The 16,529-nt window shown below is 44.8% G+C and overlaps 1 protein-coding gene across 12 annotated transcripts in view; it reads left to right on the top strand.

Annotated features, from left to right (window-relative positions):
- Window positions 1-4,279: 4,279 nt before the first annotated feature.
- The window catches only part of EPHA5 (EPH receptor A5), a 195,232-nt gene continuing 182,982 nt past the window's right edge, over window positions 4,280-16,529 (top strand). For 7 of the 12 annotated variants that reach the window (XM_039550865.1, XM_039550866.1, XM_039550862.1 and 4 more), the window contains exon 1: window positions 4,295-4,556. In XM_039550865.1, the coding sequence (XP_039406799.1) occupies window positions 4,430-4,556 (127 nt within the window). In that variant the 5' untranslated portion in view covers window positions 4,295-4,429. Of the gene's footprint in view, window positions 4,557-16,529 lie in introns of all 12 variants that reach the window. The other 5 variants (XM_039550873.1, XM_039550871.1, XM_039550872.1 and 2 more) reach the window with 2 other exon arrangements.

Genomic DNA, 16,529 nt, shown 5'->3' with positions numbered 1-16,529 from the left:
AACACCTGGGATCTGGCTCCATGGGGGTCACTGTAAGGCAGTGAGAGGGAAGCAGTGACACAGCATTTGCAAAGGGGAGAGTGTGCTGCCCGGTCACAGGCTTTTGGAAGAACTCTTATCAGGACTGAGGGCTGGTGATGAAGCACTCCATAAGAAAATGCCAGGCTGAAATGTCATGCTTTCTGCAAGCCTTTTCTGACTGAAACAAATATTCACATGTTTTTCCCATGTATTTTCATGGGTTTGGATCTAATTTCAGGCTGTAAATGAAGTGAGCAGATTTTCCTTAGTGCACAGTTGCCAACAGCTTCTGTGTCTTGTGGGGGTGGCAAAAGATAAATTGGTGCTGAGACCATACAAGTGACTGGGTTGTGAACTTGCACGGGCAATGCTTTATTTACCACTTGCTCATTTTTCTTCATGCAAATTACCAGTTCGTTGGTGAACATCTTTCTCCGCAGTGCAGTGTGAAGATTTCAGCAGCCCGAGGGGTACAGTCACTGACATACCTCCTCTGGCCAAGCGGTGGCCCACCTGCACTGGCTCTGCAACATCCCTGTCCCGGCTGGCCCCTGGCACTATTTGTCTGTTGTCCACTGGGGCTCTGACTATTGCTTTCTGCAGCCCGACACAGGCTGCTGTGGTGTGTGTTGAACAACAGCCATTTTGTGTTCAAATTGTAGTTGCAGTCGTGGTACTAATCCAAATATATCTACTATGCAAAGCTGCTTAGCTGCTCCTGGATTGCTTTTTCCTTTAATATGCATCTAGTTTTTGAACAGAAGGTAATTCTTCTGTTTCAAAGGGCTTGTGGGGAAAAACAAAAAACCAAATTACTAAATTTCATTAGGGTATTCCTTAAAGGTGTCATCTTCTCTGACTCTTGAAAGAAAAGGACTTTTCAAAGGAAAATGGAAATGCTTATACGCCTAACTAATTAAACAGTTTGCCACATTACAGTGGGTCTTCTATTCCATTATTGCAATGAAGACATGGCTTTAGTGGGACTGTTTACACTTAAATTTAAAGTATGAAATTGAATCTTTTCTCAGATGAAGGTCCTGTTGAATATGGAGATGCAATAAGTATTTTGCCCTTACACTTCAGTAAAGGATAATGATATAGGGAATAGATTCAGCTGGCAGTTTTTGGTTGCTGAAATAATCTGAAGGATAGACTAATTTCTTTTTCAAGCGTGTCCTGTTGATGATAGGATAAACAGCACGCTAATGAAATGAATTGGCAATGCAGAATTAGAAGCCAGTCAGAACACAGAAATTATATGAAGGGAACTACCTACACAGGAGAGAAATTAAACTTGGAAAAATGAGCTTTTGCATATCTAAGTGAAATAATCTGAAATGCACTAACTCCAAAGATGTCTGGTTTAATAAATAGTTTAAAATATGTGTAATAGCTGACAGCAAATTAGATATGAAGTGGCAAGCTACACAGGGTAAAGCTGTCATTTCAGTTTCAGACACTATATTCAAAATCATTTTAGAGACAGTTGTTTATTATGGCACTAGTATGATTACATTTCTGAGCAAAATGTTGCGATGGAGATGTTGGGAAAACTGGAGGGACTTTGTAGTATAACAGCATTACTATCACTCTATAGGAATGACTCATGAGAAAAAGATATAAAGGATGAAATATAGATCCTAACTGAGTGATGATTAAGAGGAAATGCTCATTGCATAGGTGAAAAAGCACAAATGTAAGGGGTGGGAAAAAGTTAATGAGATGGAGGAAGAAAAATATAAAACTAAGACAAAATACAAGCTGGATATGGGGAGAAATGGCATGATTCTGCAGTGGTTTAGGTTCCTGAATAGTTTGCCAGGTGACCAACCCCTTGTGATTTCTACAGTGAATTTGCTCAAAGCAATAGAAGATATACTCTTTAATGGGAGATAGGGAGGGATCCCATCAGATTGTCCAGCTTCTCTCTGATTATCCATCAAGGCTACCTGGGATGCTGCAGCACTTTGCTAGAATTTCTATCCTCTCTTTAAGAGCCTGCTGGGTGCACTGATGAGGCAAAAGCCAGGGAGGAGTTGCCTGCTGCAGATTGCTAATAAGATTGGTGGCAAAACCAGGAGAGTTTTAGAAGACTGAGCCCCCACCAGATAGGATTCACCTGAAGCTGCATAAAATTGCAGTACCCTGCATTTGGGAACAAGGCAATAGCCCCTTTAAAAGGCAGTACTTACTTTTTTATCAGTACTCAATGATGTCCAGTGAGATGAGGTGGGATACTCTTCCTGTGCTACAGCCAGGGTGGGGAACAAAACAAATGTCGTGGACCGGGAGCTTGTTTCCTGTAGGAAAAAAAGAGGCAGCTAGGATGAAACCTAGAGCGTGGTGGCTATTCTTAAATAGCTTATGAATCATATGAAGCTCATCTCAGTGTTCCCTAGAAAATTAAGATGTCACTAACATATCATCTGAAATGCCTCTAAATTATAAGTCTGGCAGTCCAAACAGCAGTTAGTGACTGTCATACAGCATCGGAAATCGGGAGCACACAACAATTTGACATGAGATGGTATTAAGAGACTTAAGGCTGCTACAGCAGCCTTGCCCCTCGGCCAGCAGAGGTGCCCATCCAGCTTGGGATTCTACTTGTTCTTTGCCATCTGATCCTTTTTACTATGCTGGCAAGGCGCTATTTCTGATGTCTTTTTTTATTATTATTATTTTCCCTGCATTGCCCGGATTTCTGGATGGCAAAACTTACCATTGCTTTTACAGATGGCAATGCCCTAGAAATTATTATACCACATTGTGCTACTACCCTCCTTAATCTGATGCAGGGCTGGGGTCAGACATTCTCAGCTGTGATTTATTCCAGCTGAGGATCCAGTCGTGTGCCTTTTTAGAGGAGTGGTGTGATAGCCAACCTCAGTGCTTTTTGAACTTCGGACTAGGAAGGTATTCAAATAGTGAAGATCTGGGGCAGTTCTGTGAAGAGATGTATGCCACACTTTACATCTGGCTGGCAATTCTACTGTAACAAGTAACAGTCCTTGCCTTGTCCTCCTGGTGGCAGTAAAAATGTTGAATAGCTTGAGGTAGAAAATCCTCTTGTAACAGGAGCAAACTCTTTTGAGAATAACATGCATGAACAGCTTAGGACAATGTTTATGGAAATAGCAGGGGTTTTTGTATGGTGCAAAGACACAGAGAAACACACTGTCCAGCTAATAAGGAATAAAAGATGAGCAATAGCAGTGTAGGGAGCTATGTCATTTGGAGTTCCCCTGTTGAAAATTACTTGACTTCTTCAGTCTGGCTTTGGGGATTGTGTACTTTTAATTGCAACTTGCTTGGAACCCTAGTCCTGAACGTTGCACCTTGGGGAGAGAGAGAGCCTTTTGCAGGTGCTCAACCTTTGGTTAAACTTTTGATAATATTAATCAAGGGGTGAAATGGAAGAGGCAGCACGAGGTGAGCAAGGCTCTGGTCAACCTTGACTTGCTGCCGATGCACCTACAAGGCCGGGTTTTGTCTTCATTGGCTTACTGGAAGAAGTTTCCTCAAGGAATGAACCGATGTGAGTGAATAAACCTCCAGGAATTAATTTCTTTTGGGGATTATTTTTTTTAGCGAGATGGCCTGGGTGATAGCTAGGGTTCTGAGAGGTAAAAGCACCTCAGTGAAGAAGTGTTTGGACAATGCTCTCAGGCACATGGTGTGATTTTTGGTGATGGGCCTGTGCAGGGTCAGGAATTGGACTTGATGATCCTTGTACGCCTCTTCCAACCCAGCGTATTCTGTGATATTATAAGACTACTGTGCTGGATTCAAAGCTGTGCTCTGGTGGTGGCTTGGGGTAAAATACACCTGAAACTCATCTTTCTATCGGCTCCATTACGGAGTTTGTGGCCTTTTTGCTTACCTGGCCGGGGTGAGCCTTCCTCTCAGGCTTGCCAGCCTTGTGAGACCGCGGCTTCCCCGGCTCTGGGCTGGGGTGTGCGTGTGTAGGTTTTGGCACGGCGACCCGTGGCTGCTGCAGGGAGATCTGGTGCTCCCCGTCCCCCTCTGAGCGGGCTCGAGGAGAGCCTCGCAGGGACAGCGCTGCCGCCCCCTCCCTCCCACGGGCATCGCGGTGCTGCCACGGGTTTCCCTCAGGGCGGACACTTCAAGTACGCTGCCCGCTGCTCCCCGGGCTCCGGGAGGCGCGGGGGGCGCCGTCCCCCGCACACGGTGGCGACAGCGGCGGGTCCGCCCCATCGGGGGCGTCTCCGCGGCGGCGCGGGGCCACCTCCCCATCCCCGCCCCCTGCATCCCCAGTCGCGGCGGCGGCTGGACGGGAGCGGACCGGGTCCCTCCGCGCTGCCAGCCCGCCCCGTCCCGTCCTGAGCCAACCCGAGCGGGCAGCGCTGGGGGGGAGCCGCCGCCCCATGCGCTGAGCGGCGGCGGGATGGGGCCGCGGGGCACCGGCGGCTGGGCCGGCCGCGCCGGGGCGCCGGCTCCCGGTCGGACGTGCCTCCTGCCGCTGCTGCTGTGCGCCGCGCTCCGGAGCCTGCGGGCCAGCCCCGGCAGCGAGGGTGAGCGGGGACGGGGCGGCCGGGCCGTCGGGGCAGCGCCCACCCGGGAGGGTGGCTGCCCGGCGGTGCGGGACTTCAGACTCGGCTGATTCAATTTTGGGACGTTCTGGGGGAGGTGGAGACGGGAAGGCGGATGCCGCGCCGGGGATGCGGGTGGCACTGCCGATGGGGCAGGGGGCTCCCGGCGAAGGGAGGCGGCGGTGGCCGCGGGCGGCAGCGCTGCACGGCGCGCGGGCAGGCTGGCACGGGTGGGTGTGCACAGATGCCTTGGCACGGGCGCGTTTGGCTTGGCAGCGGGTGTTCCCTTCTTGCGGGGGGATGGATGAGTGTGCGGTGTGGGTGCCTTTGCGCGGGTGGGTGTGCACGGCGGTGCCTGCTCGCCGTGTGCCCCGGGAGTCGCACAGGTGTACTGGCGGAGGGGCTGCGGGGCTGGAACGGGGAGTTCGCACGGGGCAGGGGGTCTGGCGGGGCTGGCCGGGACTCGGCGGGACAGGGGTGGCTCCCGGTGGGGAGCCCTGCAAGCGCTGGCCGCAGTGCGCTTACTTCGCGGCTTAAAATACACGTATAAAGAGGAGAGGAAGCCGCGGCGGTGGCGGTGTTAACCCGCAGCGGAGCGCGGCCGCTGGGGACGGATTCTTTTATACCTTTGATCTCTGTGAGGCCGATGGCCAAAAACGCGTCTAGGCTTCTTGTCTAGCAGGATGCTTCCAGTCTTTGAAATTGGACTGGTTTTTTTTCCTCTATGCGTGGTGTGGGCACTGCTTGAGGCTTTCTAATGTTTTTGGATCCGCGGGCAGGCTATAATGTGAAAGCAATGGGTGGAGAAGTTCAGCATCTGCAGGGGATGCCAGCGGTTCGAAGCTGGCTGGCGTCGTGATGCACCGTAATTATTTGTGAAACTCCTTTAGAAGGAGGAGGAGGTATGCAGGGGTTGGGAAAGGAAAACCGTACCAGAATTTCAAAGATGTGGCCTGAGGTAACCAGCTAGCTGTAATTTATTTTCCAGAGCGAGAATAATACGAATCTCAGTTTTCTTAAAAAAAAAAATAAGTGCAGAGGAAGGGGGAAATACTGTTCCTCTGTGTACAAAGATATCAAATGTTCAGGAAGTGCATTGGTTTGGGAGATGATTGAAGTGGTTTGGCTTTGCCTTGGTTAGATAACAGTGGGCCCGATCCTTCTGTCCCCATGCAATTTCAGATGATTTCACCCATGGGAGCAATGCTGTTGAGATGATGTGGCTGATTTAGAAGGGCTTTCCTGGTTACTCGCCTTCCTTTTAGGAAGCGTGCTGTCCTGTGTGAGCCAGTCCGCCACGATGCCGTGCTGGGAGACCAACAGATGCTCCGAGCCCCGTCTCAGTCATCCTTGCCAGTTCTCGGAAGATCTGGATATTACTGACTGAGCCAACGGGACCATTTGCCGAGCACAGAGGTGTCTCTGCATGAATAGGCAGCTGCAGAATAGGACTTTTACACGATATGAAACTACTGGAAAGGATTAATGAAGCTGACTAGCAAATAGGTTTAGTGGCATCTTTACAGGGAGGTTGCAGGGGAATATTACAGCAATGATGAGCAGTGTGAGCGCTTGCTTCACGGTGTCTCTGCTGCTACTTTTCTGACTGCTGCTCTCTAATTTCCATCTCTTCAGTAAATGCAAAGCTAAAAGGCTGCTGCTAGGAGGGGTCTGACTGTGGACCTGAACTGTATTCAATAAGTGCTGTCCTTTGCTGCGAGGAGATTTATTTGTAAACAAGCATTATTTGACAAGTGCTTCTCGCAGCGTGTCTCCTTTGCCAGTTGCTACGGAACAGCTCCGTGCCTGGGAATGGCTCACCCTGCAATATGTGGAGACCAGCGCATGAGAAACCTTGGATGCTAAAGCCCACCTGCCTGGCTGCGTGCGAGTTGACACTTGTCACCAGCTTGGGTTTGAAAAGTTCATTTGGCTGCTTCTGGGCTCTGATGAGAGAGCTTCTCCACTGGGGTTGGTTGTTGGGCTGGTTGGGAACTTTACTTTTGCTGAGATGGAGGTAGCCATCTTAGACTGGTGAATAATGTTTTCAAAAGTTGGTGATATTGGGTTTTCTGGGTTTATTTTTAATTTATTAGCGCTCATCCTACTCAGCGTGGTTAAAGAACTAGCCAATACCCTGTGCTGTGTAGGAATGTAGCACATAAGTAGTTGCGTAGATGATGACAAATTCTCAGAATCATTTTTTTCTTTACCCCCGTGCATCATGTTTTTTGTTTCTCTAAATCTTACTGTAATCCACAGTGGCTTCGTGGGATAAAATACATGCAGTTAACAATTCACAGTACGTGATGTTCTATTTTACCCTCTAGTGGAGGGAACTTAGGGGAAAATGCTTTCAAAATCTAGGTTATGATTTGGAGGGGGGGAAAAAAGTTTTAGTTCCTTATCATGGAAATAGCTTTTTGTATGGGCAGCTGAGTTGCAGAAGCTCCTGCCGTTTTTGCCCAACCTGTATCACAAATCTGGTCACCTTCACAGATATCTCCAGTAATGGATTGAGGGATATACATTGGGAAAAATGAATTAATTTTTCTTCAGCCTTTCTTGTAACAGCAAAATAAAACAGATTTTTTTTTAATCGCCTTTCCTCGGTTTATATGTTGAAAGCAAAACGTAGTGAAAGATGAACGCTCAATGCTATTTCATGCATTTTCAAGTGCTGTTTAGCCATTATTTTTAACTCTTTAGCAGTCTTCATTGTTTAAACCAGATATTTGCTTTTTTCTTTGAGTAATGTTACAAATTCGGAAATGAGTCCCAATGAAAATATTCCAAAGAGTACCCTAAAAGTATAGTACAATTTTGTGAAGTGCTGGTATTCCAGAAGTGCATTATTGCTTTAAAGTGCATTCCCTGTGATAGTAGGGTGCGAGAGACAGCCCTGCAATATGTGACTGGGCTTCCTGCACTGCCTTTGGTTTAAAAATGCATGTGTTTTAAATCTTTGTGTTGTAAGTACTAGGGTCTGGGAAGTAGCTTATATAAATTATTTATGTGAAACATAAATGAATGACGGATTTGTTTGAGGACTCCCTCCTTCACCCTAAACTATATGATTTGTTACACATCGCCTGTGGATTTGAAGTGGTTTGCAGATCGCATTTGGTCGTCACTTAGATGACCTTAAAAAGTGTCATGTGGGCACATTACTAAAATAATGCAATGCGTTATATCTGATTGCTTGCAACAACGTCGTTCCACAACATATTTGCATAATTGTAATTAAATACAAAGTATATTTCATTTTTGAGCTTTTCAGCCCAAGTGCCGATGAGTCAGTGCTTAACAATGAAGTGTACTGTTAAGCAAATCAAAAGAAATGCAGTTTGAAAGAATGACATTGACTTAAATAGACAAAGGTGAGAAAGACAAAATGGGTCTTTGGGATGTGTTGTATTTGTTTTAAGACTAGAAGGGTATTAATTTTTTTACAAACTCCTGCATTTGGCCCTTTCTCTCTTAATTATTTCAGGGTTTTTTGAAGCTAGCTTTACCTCAATGTATTGTTTCTTATTTGAATGAATGAATAAATGAGTACAATTAAAGGGGTGGGTCTGGTGCTGGCAAAAATAAAGGAAGGTGGTAATTTGCAAATTATTCATGCCAGAGCCTGAAATGAGCCTACCTGTTCTCAGTGTGTTGACTTATTTGTGTATGTGTTGTCCCATAGTGGTATATAATTTCTGTGTCATGGCACACTGGATAAATGCATATTTAGCTATAACATCACAATGTTTATCTTTAATTAATGAATTAAGTCTTTTTCAGGAAGTTGGGGGGTTTTTTTGTGTAGCAGAAGCAGGTGTGAAAACAGTTGTAATTTTCATATCAATGTATTTCAATTAGTCTAATGCTTCAGATAAAAATACACACGATCAGAACATTCTGCTTATTAGGTTGCACTCAGTAGCTTGGCTTAGTATGTCATACATTCACACAGCTATAGCATCTTTTGTAATTCTGTAGGTATTGAGTGCTGCATGTATATGGCTTGTGTATGCAGAACAGGTAAGTCTGGGCACATTTCAGTGTGCTCACAGTGCCTTAAGGAGTTATCAGTTCTGTATTTGGTGTATTGGAATGGTTCCCTGTGTGCTTTCCATGAGAGCAGAGCACAGCCGCAGTGCCATGTGTTTATTTTACTCACTGGAGTAGTCCCATTAACTTTTAAATTTACTGCAGTGGAATTACTGGTATGAGGAAGGACAGCTCATGTCTAATAGTCTTTTTGGGATCTGTCTGATGTGTGATTTATGGCTTTTCAAGAGGTTTAGAATGACTCAGTCATGGCTTTAAAATGGAACTACTATCCTTTTGACAGTAAAACAACATTTGAAACTCAGCACTTTTAAGTATATGGCTAAAAGCATTGCTGCCTAATGATACGTTTTAAAAAGGGAAATAAACAATAGCAAAGATTGACTCCAAGATAGTGCCTATTTCCTTTCAAAGCGTATCTTTAAAACTGTGATAAATAGTAGAAAACAGGCAAACTGTCTTAAACAGTAACTGACTGCTTATAATATGGTAAATGTTGATGCTATCATTTGATGTATAAAGCAGCTATTTGCCCATCAGTATACAGAGGGGTCAACTGACAGCTACCATGGGAGGAAGGGAAGTTAGCGGGCTTGTGTGACAGGTTCTTCCCTCTCCACTGTTAACTCTCCCACCATTACCTCACATTTTAGCTCTAGTATACAGTCCATTTCCATGTCTGCTGTTCTCTTATTGCTAAATAAGAAAACAAAATTTTGCCCATGGTGAAATGTTTATTTTTTGCACTAAAAAATACAAAGCTTTTTGTAGCAGGCTTGAGGGAGGCATGGGTGGTGAGTTGAGAGCAGGATTTCATAAAATCTGGCAGAAATTGAAAAGGTGGGACAGCTTATGATGTGATGCCATGTGCGCTGATCTTGCTAGCTTTATGCTTTGTTGTTCCAAGGTTTTCCATGCTGCTTCTGCAGGAATCCTGGTGTCCAGCATGTGCTGAGCAAGTGCAGAGCCCTTGACCTGGGAAAGTCCAGCTGAATTAGCTCAGCTGAGTGATGTTGTTGGACCCTGTTGTCTTCAGGGTCTTGAGCAGATATGGGTCTGTTAGACCCCCAGTCTTTCTGACTTGGAGCTACATTTTTAGTGGTCCCTTCCTGTAAGTGTGAAATTATGTATATACTTGAGTAGAGATGAGCTTTAAACTTTGCTCAAGGATGTCAGGGAAATGAAACTCTGCCCCACAATAAAAAAAAAAACCAAACCAACTCTTTTTGCAATTTAAAAAAGTGTTCTCACTTCCTCTTTGGAAATAAATTGAAATCTGTATATGGAATAAGGGTGAGATGAGAGACACTCCAGATGCACAGATCGGTCACTTTGTAGAAGCACTGAATTTCTTATTTAAGTGCTTGCTTCTATGGAGGAAAGAATATTCACTCAGCTCTTCAGTCGATACTCAACCTACTATAGTCTATTAAAAAGGTTTAAAATAAAACGTTGTTCTTATAGTAAAACATTTAAATACGGAATTGAAATCTGCCACAAGTGTTGTACCTTTCTCAGTGACCATAAGTGCTGCTGAGAGATGAGGCCTCATTTCAACCAGGATGGACTTGAACTAGGTATTTTTCTTTACTCACTGCATGTTGCGGAAATATTGTATTAATTATTGCATTGGAATGAACAATTTTTTAATGACTTCACTAAACTGATTTTCTTCAATCTCTGCTAGAAAAATTGCTGTGTATTTAAAAAGCTAGTAGATAGTTCCTTTTTCCTTTGAAAATACATTTTATTCTTAAGATGTGCCTGGATTTTGGCACAGGCAGAATTGAGAGCTGGATTGTCCTCTGTGTTCACGTTGTGCCTGTCCCTTACTCTGCTCTGTGACTAGCTGGACACTGAGGTGACAGGTGAAAGCATTTGCTGCCCCAGCTGCTTTCACAGCCAGCTGTATTGGAAAACCTGAGCACTGGCCTTCAGTAGCTTAGTTCTCTCTAGGGATTGGCTACCCTTTTAGTTGTCCCTTTGACCTTTTATATCTGTTACAGTCTCAGTTTTGGTATTTGCTATGGCTTTGGTCAGTGCATTATCTGAACCTCTCTGAAAGGTTTAATGCGCTTATCCTCTTGGAGGTGGAAAGCAATTATCCCTGTCTCCTGCAAGGAAGCTGGTCCGGAGCGCACAGTCAGGAGGAGATGGAAGCACTGTGATTCACAGCACCTGGCTGCTGCTGGGTGTGGTAGGTGATGGGTGGCTGTTTGCAGAGGTGCAGCAGTGTATTGCCTGCTGTGGACAAGGGTGCTGGGAGCTGCAGGCTGCCCTGGGCTGTGTGTATGAGCACAGCCTTCCTGTTTCTGCTTTGCAAAGAGGGCTGAAGATGCTTTGGGCTAGAATAATTGCCATGGGAACATTCAGTGCATGCTGTTTCACCAGGGGTGGTGTTGGTGTTTGAGTTGTGCAGCAGGTATGTTAGGAGGACTCTGACCAAATAGAGCTGCTCAGGTGCCCACTGGCTGGAAGGATGAGAGATGCCTCCTGGAGAAGGTGATACAGCATGTACTATGACAGCAGGTCTGGGAATACCCCTGTGAGCTGATCTGGCATCCCTGAGGAAGGAGGTGATTCCTGCCCCTTGTCTTCCTGCTGGCCAGCTCCTGAGCATCAGTTCAGCAAACTGTGCCTTGGGGGTGTGTGGGGAGAACAAACAGTACCCTGCAGAAGCTGAGAGCTCCTAGGTTTAGGTGGCTGTGTAGCAGGTATTGAACCTGTAGGAGAGAGGATAGAACCCTGGGCTTGCAGGCTTTCATGTCATTTTGGTGCAGGGGGCAGTATTGAAGTGTTTTGCCAAGGTGTTAACTACTGGGTTCTCTAACCTGGATCACTTCATGTTAGAAAGAGATCAGAACAACCAGTCTGAACTTTGTAATTCCCAAAGAGGATAGTGGAACACCTGAGAGGAAATTGATTATTCAGCATCAGTAATGAGCATTTCTTGATGCTTCTGGGTGGACTTGTGGATCACTTCTTAAACTGTTTTGCATGTCCCAAAACAGTGAAACTACTTGGGGAAATTATCTGCATACTTGCTTTTGTAAGATAATTTCTAAAAAAACCCCAGTCATTTTGGCTTATCCATCTTTGCTTTACTAATACTCACAAGCAATTTCTTACTAAAATGTGTTGACAATGTGCTGTTCTCACTAGCAACCTCCACCCTCTTCCCTTAACAGAAATAGAAGGGATAAACTGTCAACCCCCCTGAAAAGCCAATAGATCATTTTAAACATTTTTTTCTCCCAAATGCTTGCTAAGAATTATGTCAGTTCTTTTATTTTCTACTTGAATGAATTCAGTGGCAGCAGAGTAGTCATTATTGTCAACAGGAAGGCTTTACTGGTGGTGGACAGTGAGGTCTTGCAAGTCTACTGGTAGTGAAAGCTGACAGCCTTGTCAGATCTGGATGTACCTGTCCCAGGTTTCTTCAGTTTGGTTATATGGATAACAGAATTTGAACTCCATGTCTTACAGGACACCTTTTAGGAACAGAGACCGTAGAGATCGTATTGCTTTGAGTTGTTAATTTAGGGAAGAAGGAGAGATTTCATCTCAGCCCTGCTAGCAGGTGTTTTGATTGCACTGAGAAACTGTTGGGATGCTAACATTGGGCTTGCCTTTGTGTGTGCTTAATAAGGTGCTAGCTTTACGTAGGGTCTTGAGGCAGCTGCCTCCTTCAGCAGCTTGCAGATGCCTTGACAGTGGTTGGAGGCCCTGATCTGCAGGACAGCAGTGGTATTTTGTTTCTCCATGCAGGCTGGTTGTCAGGTTGCAGGTGCTGGTTGTGGGTTGCCTTCAGTGGAAGCTTCTTTTTCTTTCTTAGTGGTAAAGTGATGCTTGCCCAGATGGTTACCCAAAAAATCAGTGCTGCAGCCAGCTCAGAAATCTGCTGTTGTGTTGGTACAGTGTTGTTTCCAGTGAATTTTATGAGTGAGAATGGAAGCATTTTCCTGGCTTTCTTCACAGAGAAATAAACCCTTTTCAGTTAAATGGTGATTTTGGTGTGAATAGGAGTGTTTACTATTAAAGAAAAGCAAACTACACTGGAGTTCTTATGTTTCCAGGCACTTTGGTGTCAAGCTAATCCAATCACTTCTGCCTTTAAGTGATGTATGGCAGGAGGAACAAATGACTGCCTCTTGTTTTGACTGGAAATCTTTGTAGGGAAAAAATTGGCAGTTTTCTGGTTGTTTTAGTGGGTCTGGTTATCGAAGTGAGCTTTGGGTCTCACTCCCTGGTGCTGCAGCTGGTTCTGTGCCTGAGAGGAAAAAATGCAGCCAACCTGAAGAACTTTTTCAAAGGGCAGTATCACTCCCTTGTAAACAGTGTGTTCAAGCAAATTACACATGTAATACACAAATTACTGGATAAAATTCTCTAGTTGATGTTATGATTGCAGTTGTCCATCTGGCCTTAAAAACCTATGAATCTGTGATGCAGATGCAAGCATTTTGGCTCTTGCTGTAAAAGGTAATCATGATAACTTGGATCAGAACGAAGCCAACATAATAAAATATAAATCTGCAGTTAATATTAGTTTGCAAGTTCATTAAGTAGTGTATACTTTCCTCCTCCAGTGGGCTATAAATAATAGGTTCCGCTACAGCTTGCACTCTGATGTAGCTTGTTTCCACTGATGGAAATATTTCAGAGGTTCTTGCCTGTGTGTTTTGTCCCTGCTCAGTGTAGCTAATTAATTCAAGGTATCTGCTCCCCGATGGCCTTGATTTCTTTAAGAGTTTGGTTTTTTCCATTTTTCATTTGTTTTTGCTTTCTTGAGTTGTTTTTGACTGTTACTTGTTGGAGTACCTTGGATATATACTTTTTAGACAAACACTTGGCACAACAGGGAAAACAGTTGGAAAATGAATGGCAACAATACTTCAATAAAACCAGTGAAGATTTATGAAGCAGGAAAACTTTGACTCATGATGATGAAGATTCCTCTGCAGTCCATGTGTCTTTGTAATGCTGTGACCCCTGGAAGTGCTGGAGGAAGGATGGGGATGTATGCATTGCAAGGAGAAACCAGCTCCATTAATGATGTGTTGGCAGCTGTGCCCCCTCCTTTAGGTAGAAGGAAAGAGGAGACTAAAGCTGTGAAGCTTGGTGGAAAGTCTGTGATGCTATTCAGGAGACCTTCTGATGAAGTGCGGAGCGCTGCTGTCACATCTTGTCCTGCACCTTGACCCCCGTGCAGCAGAGCGTTTCACCTCATGCTTAATTGTCACTGTGTGAGTGTTCCTGTGAGAGGTTTCTCACAAGTTCTTTAAATGCAGCTGTTCCCACAAGGTGTGAGTGTTGGGTCAGAGCTGGGGCTACCTTGACCACCCACAAAAAGGTTGGAGCTACATCATGTCCTGCAGAGTGTGTGCAGAGGGGGCCAGGAGCTGCAGGAGGAGCCTGGAGGAGGATGTAGGAGTATGACTGCACTTTCTTTCATAACAGACTTCAGCTTCAGGCTACACAAAATAACATTCAGATTCCTGTTCAATTTGTAGCAAGTTTATTAAAGCAGAGTTTTCCTTCAGCTGTTAAAAACAAAACATTTTTATTTAAGTTTTGTTGTTTAGAAATGTGCTGCTTTAGAAATCATGTGATGTTTTGAAATATTTATGCATGCTATAAGGAAGGTTTCTGTAATTCTGTTTGTTTTGTGATGAAACCTGGTTTCGTAGGGTCAAAAAGGATTTTCTATCCCTCCTCATTAAGGTGTATTTCAGTGAAATAAAAGAAGATTCTTATGGCTTTACAGCTTCATGATATAAACTCCATTAGCTTTTGCTATGCTCACCATTTTGCCTGTTCTAGAGCTCTTAGGGTATACTTTGGTAGAGGATGCCCTGTGGTAAGCCTCAGCTTGCAAATGGTGCTGCTGAAGAGCAGCATTACTCTAGTGTATGATTAATTGGAAATCAGCTCAAAGACTATGGCAACTCAGAAGACTTCAGTTTTGGTATGCCTCCAGAGACTTTGCCCTGGTACAAGCAATGAAGGATTTTCTGAAGATCTTGAGATACTGAAATGACAGGAGGATATGTAGCTGGTAAGGTCAGAAGTACTCAGTGTTCTAGACTGTTGGTGGAGTATTTTTGGGTTTAACTTGGATTTTTTTCCCATTTGAAATTGTAGTGAAGTAAAAAGATGCTCTAGATGATCCTGTTCCAGTCCAGAGCCAGAGGAGCCATCTCACTTCAGTGGTGTGATCAAAACAATCCATTAATTAGTGGCTTCTACTTCAGGCATGGTACCATCCTGGCAGGCCTGTCCTGCTTTCTCCTGGGCAAGCTACTGCTGCCACACGTTTTGGGTGGCAGTGCCAGGTGGGGAGCTCTGCTGTGCTGTGGAGTGTTGGTTTAGGTCAGTGTTGAATATCATCAGCCCTGGCGTTTCATGTGCTTCCTCCCAGCCACAGTCCCTGTGTAGCCATGGTGAAGTGCTAAATGCCAGTTGTATGAACATGACAAGGACATTTGAGTAAAAAGCTAAATCCAGGCTCCCTCATAGAGATTCCCAAGTGAGAAACCACTATTAATTCACCAGCTAGAGTTCAGGGCAAAGGTTTCGATCATGTCTGTTTTTATTCTTAACTTGATTGTTCACCTGTAGTAACCAGCCTGTCTGAGAACAAGAGTGTATGCAAACTCCCCAAGCTATTATTCTGTATTAAAAAAAAAAAAAGAAAAAAAAAAAGGCTGTGGTATGACTTTAGACTTAATCATCATTTATCCTACCCTGAAGGCATGGAAGTTAATGATGATATAGATCTGTGTGGTTTTGTGTTCCCCTTGACTGAGCATTAGAAATAATTAGGGCTTGTGGGATGGATGCACTGATGGTGGAGATGAGCAAAAAATATTATCTATTATCTTCAAAGTTTGCTGGCAAAGATACAGGTGCTAAGTGTGTGCTTATGGGGTCTGAGGTTTCTTGCTTGTTTGTTGAAATAAAGCTAGCTGGTGCTGAGGAGAAAGGAAGTGGGAATAAATGAGTTCTGGTATTTTGGAGCCTTTTAAGATTATGGGGCAAGCAGAGGTGCTAGTAATTTCTGAAGTGATTTTTTTTTTTTCAGTGGGGTTAGCTCTGCAGTATCCCAAGTGCTCCTGAGTACAGCTCTGGCTTATGCCTGTGGAGTAGGCAGTGTTAGGGTGAGTCCAGGAGTTACCAGCTACACAGGAGCTGGCACTAGACCTTTTGAAGTATGGAAGCCTTGCACACATAGCTGGAGGTGTTCCTGAATTACCTGCTTTGGTGTCCTGAGTGTTTAGATTACTTGGTTATTAAACAGCCACAGCCAAATACATGCTCACAGTCATCACAGATAGAATAGGGAGGAACTGGTTCTGTGCTCTGAAGATGACCTGTGGTCTCTTTCTGTGTCTTGCTGTGGGTTAAATGAAGCACAATTTCAGATTTTTTTATTCAGGTGCAAAAAAGCTTCATCTCTTTTCAAGTAGCTACATGGTGAATTTGGACGCATTTGTTTGGAATGGTGGCAGCCCTTCTATAAAAGTCTCTGCTAAAACATTTTCCTCTGTTCCAGGCATCCGTTTTACCTGCTGCTTGCTTACTGGTTCTTCCCCAGCCTGGTCAATTAGCATTTTTTTGATAAAAACCATTTCAGCAAAAATAATGTTCCTGCCAGGCTGGAGGGTGGTGGGAAGAGAGGTAGTGCTGAATCTGTCTGGGCTCGTGTGGTGGGACTGTGTTCCAGTGACCTCTCTGGCAGTGCAGGACCAGAAGGCTACCTGAGAGAGCATCCCCAAAGTGTCAGTAGCACCACTGCCACAGGGAACTCCTGCAGCTGAGCTGTCAGAGGAGCCACCCCCCTTGGAGTGGGGGATGCTGGGGCCCTGTTTCGAGGCCGCATTGGGGTGGGGTAGT

Source organism: Corvus cornix, chromosome 4, assembly GCF_000738735.6.
Source record: "Corvus cornix cornix isolate S_Up_H32 chromosome 4, ASM73873v5, whole genome shotgun sequence".
NCBI classification, from domain to species: domain Eukaryota; kingdom Metazoa; phylum Chordata; class Aves; order Passeriformes; family Corvidae; genus Corvus; species Corvus cornix.
Note: the sequence above shows the minus strand (reverse complement) of the source record. Positions and strands in the feature narration are given on the sequence as shown.